General features: G+C 35.9%; 1 protein-coding gene across 1 annotated transcript; it reads left to right on the top strand.

Moving 5' to 3' along the window:
- The first annotated feature begins 3256 nt into the window (after window positions 1–3256).
- Window positions 3257–7695, top strand: LOC121367323. The gene is made up of 3 exons (XM_041491432.1): window positions 3257–3385; window positions 5307–5449; window positions 7506–7695. The coding sequence occupies exons 1-3, from the start codon at window positions 3278–3280 to the stop codon at window positions 7651–7653; spliced, it is 399 nt and encodes a 132-aa protein (XP_041347366.1). The 5' UTR covers window positions 3257–3277; the 3' UTR covers window positions 7654–7695.
- The last annotated feature ends 956 nt before the right edge of the window (window positions 7696–8651 follow it).

The raw sequence follows: 8651 nt of genomic DNA on the forward strand, positions 1-8651 counted from the left end.
GTATAAATGACCTAAATGTGTGTGTGTGTGTGTGTGTGTGTGTGTGTGTGTGTGTGTGTGTGTGTGTGTGTGTGTGTGTTAAAACCATTAATTATACATTTGATGGAACGTACCGTAACTGCAAAATGTACAACATTCTCGTCGAATGCATCGTAATAACGTTTTTGTCATTATTGATACGTTGATGGTAAATAAATCAGTCACACAATATCTAATAGCCGATGATTATCAAAGCAATGTGCTCTAGTGGTATCACAGTCGAGACAGTTGCAAGCCAGCAGCTACTATAACAAGTGTAGTGTCGTCAGAAGTGTGCTATGAGAGTCTTCAAAGTATTATTATAGCCTAGCCTATAAAGATAAAGTGGGGAAATACGATATCTATATGACCGTTTATTGTAGACCATAGGGGGATTAAATGAGGAAATGGAACCTATAACGATAATTGGTTAATGAACGTCAGGCAGGAACTGTATTCACTTGGCTTAAACTATATTTGAAAACTGTCATATGTTGACAAAATATCTACATTATAATCAAAGAAAGGATATCAGACACGTTTAAGCAAGTATGTTACAACAAAACAATGACAACTCCTAACAGACTTTTATATCAACATTTGTTAAATGAATTCAGATTACAAACATATTTAAGATTGCCAACAGAAACGCGTTATATGAAAGAAATAGGTAAGATTAGAATATGCGCTCAATAATTAAATGTAGAATCTGGCAGGTATCGAAACATCGAAAGATCAGAAATAATATGTACTCTCTGTAATGCTAATGTTATAGCAGATGAATATCACTTTATAATAGTGTCCACGATACAAAGATTTGCGCTGTCAATATATACAAACGTATTATTATTCTAAGCGGCCAATTGTTTATCGTTTTATATTAACAAATTATCAGCTGGCGGTTATTTGGTTTTAACTTTGGATATTTATGCGCACGCGCAGTAGTTGATGCACGTGCAGCCGGCAACCTATGCAGAAACGCTAACTGCGCCTTTTAAACAATCTTCAGTGAGACGTTGTTAAAAAGAAGAGTGTCTTTGCAAAGAAATGGCCACCAGATGAAGCCACATACACAAGGATACTGCAGTAATGCCTCTACAAGTCACACCAATAAACCACCACGCCAAAGCAGGTGGGTCCAACCAAGTTTGATATCGAGACATCTCTTCATGGGTATGGTTTATGTGCTTTAATTCATCAAAAATTGCTGAATATCGGGCCTTGTTATGCGCTTCATGTTTTGACATTGGACAGTCTTCTACATCAGCATGAACATGAAGGGCATCAGATGATTTTGTTGCATGTGTAGATCCACCAACACAAGATATGTCAGCTGAGATTGAATCGAAGAAGTGTAGTCTGTAGTATGTACAACACATTGAGGTCGTTTTGTAAACTACCATCACGTTTTTTTTGTGCTGGAGTTTCTTTCATCCATCCATCCATCCATCCACCCACTAACTCACTCACTCACTCACTCACTCACTCACTCACTCGCTAATTCATCCATTCGTTTATTTATTCAGGCCGTAGTGGTTAGATGTTTTTGATTCTAATAGTTGTATAATGACAACAACGTTTTCTTACCGATGAACCATTTGATCAATAGTATGACATATGTCCAGTATCTTGATTTATTATTTTATAAAATGATTTACAATTTAAAGTTATATTTTATTTTATTAATTGTCAAAACATACTAACTAAATGTATCAACAATCTAAACCTAACATTTAAAATTTGCTTTTTCTAAGTCATATTACAAATATGTTTAGATTACCAAACTTACCTCTCTTTTGAATGTTTGTCAACCCAGTATCTGAAAGACTTACCAACAGTTTCAATAAACTCACTGACCCCATAAACATCAGTTTGAACACCGATATCACATTTTGAAGTGTTGTAGCTTTGAAGGTATACACTTCTGATGATGCACTACAGGACATTTTGAAATAGTGACAAATGTTATACTTCCGGCCCCGGTTACTTAAAAAACTAAGGCTCTTTTTCCGCCTCTGCTGCAAGACTAATTCAATGGTATCGAACAGCCATGAAGTAACTTTGTTTGTTTATTTGCTAGGTGATAATTTCCGAATGCATAAGACATGAGAGTTATTTCCCATATTTTCGTGTACAGATCGTATGGCCCAGAATGTTTTTCATCGAACGCCTAGTTTCATAAAAGGTATTATATATATATTGGATCAATGTTTACAAAAAATAGTTCGTATCCTTCTTAAAAACTGACGCCATATAACCGTAAATAAAATGTGTTGAATGTGTCGTTAAATAAAACATTTCCTTCCTTCCTTCTTAAAAAATCATCAAACCATCATCTAACTGCCATTTGACATCTACGTTAGTGGCTTACAACTGCATCGTACCAATTCAGGCGTCGCGATTCGGTACGCAAGTTTCAGAGATCGCTACACAATTTTAAAACATTAAACAGTAGTTGCTAATCAATTTTAAATAGACTAGAATTATCGCTAATCAATATTTTGTAAACAAAAGGTTCCTTGCTGAATTGTAAATTGCCATCGTATTTTAGGACGACAGTCAGCTACGCCGCGTCGTGGAACGGCTGGCGATTATCGAAAAACGTTACCTTCGCTTTGGGAGGTATTTACAACGATAGCAGTGCTAAGATTGCTTCGTAGAACGAAATCCACGTGCATATCTCGGTTTATTACAACTGTACTCTATTCAATTATATTGAATGATATGTAGAATGGACCATGTAACATGTGGAAACTGAGCATTTAATCGCAGAAATGAAGTGTATGAAACCTCGCTGACAGCTGGCATTAATTACCCGTTGGCAGTTGAAAACTGGAGCCCAAACAATAGTATTTATTTTATTATTATTATGTTTATCTCTGATTGACCTGTCGCACTTGAATATAAAAGGGGTTTGTCTCTTGTAGGCAGAAAGTATTAAAATGTTTGCTGTTGTTGTGGTCACACATGTAGATACATATCATTGCCAATGTGTAAAATGGATATTTGAATACATCGAACTGCAAGTAGTATAAATGAGGATAACCATTGTATTATAAACCTGCACATGTTTCTACAAATACGAGGAACACATTTGAGTATTTGTTTCATTGTCGGGATTTTAACCAATGAACACCACTGAAGAATTGGACATTGATGTGGAATACGATGTTGATGTGGTATAAATAAAGGAGTTAAACATGTACGATTTAATTTCCATAAAAACCAAGCGAACCACTGTTGTTCATCACATTCCAACATGACGTCCCGTTTCCTGAAGATGCTTCTTCTGCTGACTCTAATGACTGCACTTTTAGTAAATGTCAGCGAGAGTTATAGTGATCTCGTTATCTACAAATTGATCCAAGTAAGTAGTCGCTCATAACAGCCATTTTCCAGAAAGCCAAGTCAGCCATTTGTTTCACCTTGTTTAACAATAGTGCCATAATTCTTTACTTGCTGGTAAATGTCCGAAAACAAAATATACCTACTCTAGTCCCTTCTACTGGAAAAATTATTTTATATGTTTTGGTGGCTTTTAATGATTTTCATTATTTTATATGTTTTCATCATTATGTCGTAATTCGTATCATTTTAATAAGTTTATATTCATCAATTATGACAATATCACAGGTTAATAACATGCAGCAATACTTCAATTACATCAATCATACACATCGTTAATTTACAAATTAACCCACTGAGAGTATTCGAATAACGAATCGTCTGAACAATAATCAAATACTTTACCGATTGAACTAACAGGACAACAATAGCCACTGCGAGTAGATGTAGAAATACTACATTAATATAAAAAAAACTCCCTTTAAAATATATTTCTTTCAGAATACAGTGCCCGGTCACACCTGGTGAGATAACCAAACTAACATTAAACTAATTGTTTGACATTTAGCTTTATATACACAAATTACACATAACAAATATATGGGATTCGAGTCCACAACGAGAAACAATGCAAATCTTCAAACTCTATCTTCAAAAAAAAATATCTACTGAGATTGACACGAATTGAACACCTTTATAGGTAGTACTAAACCAAATAACTTCCGGTTGGGACAAAGTTCGAGGTGCACCCAACTTTTGATAGAGAAGTCCTGTGATTGGTGATAAATGTGAGTGTGTTAGTTGTAAAAAACAATAGTTTCATCTAGTACCACTGTGTCAAGTAGCCTTGTGTTTGAAAATTTTGTGCGGAACTAGGGTAGTCATAGACGCTACCCGTTATCTCAGAAATGAGCAGCTTGACCCCAGATATTTTTCTGATTCACTTTAAGGGTGATGGGTGGTAATAAAAGAAAGGGTGTGTGCTCATGAGCAAAAAAAAAAATCAGTGCTATACAAAATAAAATTTTAAAACATGCTTTAAGCGGTGTTCTCATGATGCGATTAGTCGCACCGATTTGTCGCATGCGATTTGTCGTAGCGACTCGAATCATATGTGTGGGAAGACGTTACGTAATAAGATTTGATGACGTCAAACAAAGCTAGTCAGTTTAAAAATGTTTTGCGGGAAATGTAAGTGCCTACAAATTTGCACTGAAATAAAGAAAACATGAATGTAGAGAATTTAGTGATTGCATTATGTAACAAAACATTTATTGACCACATCTCACGGTACGATTCCATCGCATCCGACAAGTTGGTATGACTGATCATGATAACGCCCCTTAAAAAAATGTTTTTTACTTTTTTTATTTTTTGTTTGTATTGTTTAGTTTAATTTTTTTGTGATGGTGGTCGTGGTGGGGAAGGTCAGTCTTGATTAGTTTTTTTTTTTTTTTTTTTTATTTTTTTAATTATTAAACAAATGTTGGCATTAAATTCTGTCTATTTGTATTTTTATATCTTCGGGGTTTCAGGGGCCGGCACTTTTCAAAGAGGTATGGGATAGCCGTACCACTTTTGTGTGTCTGTGAGGTATATTTATTGTATCTCTGAAAATGTCCTTCACATAGTCTGGACACCTCGAGCCGTACCATTATTGTTTACACTGTGCCATGCCTGGTTTAAAACAAAATTAAAATAAATAAATAAATAAATATATATATATATATATATTATTATAGTAGTAACGTTCTGTTCTGTACCAGCTCCTATGAATAGGCCCCTATTATTAGTCGTGGTGTAGACATAGCTACAACTCTATAAAAACGTGTTTTCCAAAGACAACGAAAGGTTAAAACGCCCACGCTTACACGTCTATAAATATTAAATAATATAATACTTCTACTATTATTTTTCCTATATACGTGTCCTCTTTTTAATAGGGAAAATGTAAGGAAGTAACGGAACGTGCTACTCGAGACTGCAGGTGGGTGGCTGGATTGTACCCCTTCGTGGATCACCTTGTGAAAAGAGGAAGAATAGTTGCTTACCAGATCCGGTGGTTTAACGGCCGTTGGTCATCTTGGTACGTAGTAGTTAGTAATATTTAAAGGTACTTCGTCCTCAAAGTAATTTGAGCAATATTTTTGTAAAGTATGGACAGTTCCCCGCATATTGTTCTATGCACATCCGTGTGCGCCATCAAACGTTCTTGTGTTTACGCAGACTGTAGACAAGGTTTTGCCGCCGTTATCAAATGGCAGTCCTCCTATAATAGGATGGAACCATATACTGTGGCAGAGATAAGCTTTTCTTTGTAAGCAAAGAACCCGACAGTGACTCACATATTATCTTGAGAGAAAAAAAGACCTTCCTTTGAGGGTAAAGTACCGTCTAAGATATTATTGTTTGAAAATGTTTGAGGTGTCTTCATTTAAGTCCGTCCCCAGTCACCCAAACGTGGGTTGTTGTTTTTTCATTCCTATAAAATGGTACTAATTTGACACCTGTAGTTAAAACTATATCAGAAAATAATTTAACTGTTTAATTAACACCATCAAAATGATTTGTATCAAGTGTGTCATTAATATGGATAATTATTTTATGATTTATTGTTCATGTATGGCTTTTGTTTCATCACTTTTTATGTCTTCGTTCCAATTAAACGTTCTAGGTGATTCTGAAATTTTCAATTGTATGATTAATATGACATTTTAGAGAAATTCAGATAACACTGTGCTTTAACAGATCTTTAGAAGAACTAATTCTGAACTTCTAATACGTGAAAAATGTAATTCTGGCACTATAAAGTATGGTGATAGTGAGTAAAATAGCGAAGTAAGTCACCAATTGATATACCGTTAAGAATTCTCAATCTAGATTCAACATATAAATATATAAGCAGTTTACCATATTCACTGTATAATCTATCACGGTACATTCACGCACAATCTGGTTCATAATTCAAAGGTTGATAGTCGTATAGATTTTTATTACTAATGAAGTTGTCATTGGGAATGAAGTCTAATAAATCACCCATATGGCGGGACGTAGCCCAGTGGAAAAGCGCTTGCTTGATGCGTGGTCGGTTTGGGATCGTTCCCCGTCGCTGGGCTTATTTGGCTATTTCTCGCTCCAGCCAGTACACCACGACTGTGGTATGTTCTATCCTGTCTGTTACATATAAAATATCCCTTGCTACTAATGTAAAAATGTAGCAGGTTTCCTCTAAGACTATATGTTAAAATTACTAAATGTTTAACATCCAATAGCCAATGATTAAATCGCACATGATCGAAAGTATTCTGGGTTGAAATAACACCATGATATCTTAAGAAAGGGTTGAAAAGAAATTTGACTGAAAACACTTTGGGTGGGTTTTTTGGAATTAAATATATTATGCCTACACAAATGTTACTTTCGAAATCAAAGTAATTTTTATCTGATTCTACCAAGTATATTTTGAGGGATTTGTTTAGTAATGTTAAATCGCTTAAAATTATATTTATGAATATATAAAATAATTCCGCCATATCTTCGTCCCTTCATTTTTAATTTTTGAGAAGTATGTGGATTGTTTGGTAATCTGATAGTTTAATCTAAATTTCTTTTGTAATTCAACTTTCTAACAACCCTAAAATATTAAACGTGTTAACACTGTTGAGCACATAACTTACCAAGCATCCGTTCTAGTGTGTTTTGTAATTCTTGTTCAATAGAAATCAGATTGTAATTTGTATATGTGTAATATTGTTAGAAAACGAGTTGAAGTGTATACAAGATGCGCAAACGTTATGTATTACGTAAATATTTTTGTTTGATCTCTCTATTCCTCTCAGTTGAGTGCTGGCTTGAGGTGCTTGCATCTCAAGATCGAACCACCTCGGTGGATCCGTTCATTTGAATGGGGATTTTTTCGTTCCAACCAGTGCACCACGACTGGTCAGAGGCCGTTGTATGTACTTTCCTGTCTGTGAAGAAGTGTATATAAAAGATCCCTTGGAAAAATGTAGCGAGTTTCCTCTTATGACTTCGTGTCAGAATTATCAAATGTTTGACATCCAATAACCGATAATTAATTAATCAATGTGCTCTATTGGTGTCGTTAAACAAAACAAACTTGAACTATTCCTGTCTTTCAGGTATGTTCCCGGAGTGAATGATGTGGATGGAAAGTTCAACCCTTACACCCGTCGTTGTTCAGTTCCATACATGTCCAAGTCAATGAGGAGGATGTGGTCGTATTTCTACGACCACACACACAAATACATCCTCTGTACAATGCAGTAGACGATGCATCTACAGAACAGTCTGAATAAACGATGCACCTCGGTTTGTTTTTTGTTTTTTTTATTCACCACTTCCGTATACAGCTGAAATATGGTGTGCATGATTTGGCTTGTTTCCTTACAGGTTTCATTACGCTGGTTTAACATTTTCTAATAAAATTGATATAAGATCCCACCCTTTCCTTTTAATGAGAACATATCACTTTGCCCTATATACAGATTCGCAGGAACAATATTTTGAGACCGGCCTCGGTGGCGTAGTGGTTAAGCCATCGGACTACAGGCTTGTAGGTACAGGGTTCGCAGCCCGGTACCGGCTCACACCCGGAGTGAGTTCTTAAGGGCTCAATGGGTAGGTGTAAGGCACCCTCTTCGCTCTCACTAACCAACTAACAACTAACCCACTGTCCTGGACAGACAGTCAAGATAGCTGAGGTGAGTGTCCAGGACAGCGTGCTTGAATCTTAATTGGATATCAGCACGAAAATAAGTTGAAATGAAAATATTTTGAGGGTGTGTATACTCTCTAGTAGTCTCTAGTAAGGGGCACAGGCCGGATAGTTATCTTTCTATACGGTAGGGCAGAAAGAAAACCCCACCCCACCACCTGTATAGTATAGTCTTGGGGGGGGGGGGGGGGGCACTAGTATATTATAAGGATGTGATGAAAAGGTTTCGAATTTTACTCTGAAATGTCAATCTTATAGCCGTAAAATCCCCCACCTTAAAATGTAATTAAAGTCTAAAATCTGTAACGTTTAGGTTACCTATTTACTGTTTTACATCTCAGTGGACTGAAAACACCAAAATGAAGCACAGTGATGTCATTACCTAGTTTAACATCAAAAAAGAAATTACTCCTTCAGAGATTCATGCTCGAATGATCAACGTGTATCAGGACCAGTCTCCTTCATATTCCATAGTCAAGAGTTTGACTGGAAATCTGTTGAAGACGACTCCAGGTTTTCATTGAAAGGGGAGGGCGGAATGTAGCATATT

This window comes from Gigantopelta aegis, chromosome 3 (assembly GCF_016097555.1).
Source record: "Gigantopelta aegis isolate Gae_Host chromosome 3, Gae_host_genome, whole genome shotgun sequence".
NCBI lineage: Eukaryota > Metazoa > Mollusca > Gastropoda > Neomphalida > Peltospiridae > Gigantopelta > Gigantopelta aegis.

What these genes read in the sequence shown, in the direction of transcription:
- LOC121367323 (XM_041491432.1), top strand. Translation starts at nt 3,278, where the DNA reads ATGACGTCCCGTTTCCTGAAGATGCTTCTTCTGCTGACTCTAATGACT. An exon ending in TTATCTACAAATTGATCCAA is followed by an intron (nt 3,386 to 5,306) that starts GTAAGTAGTCGC and finishes TCTTTTTAATAG; the next exon opens with GGAAAATGTAAGGAAGTAAC. An exon ending in AACGGCCGTTGGTCATCTTG is followed by an intron (nt 5,450 to 7,505) that starts GTACGTAGTAGT and finishes CCTGTCTTTCAG; the next exon opens with GTATGTTCCCGGAGTGAATG.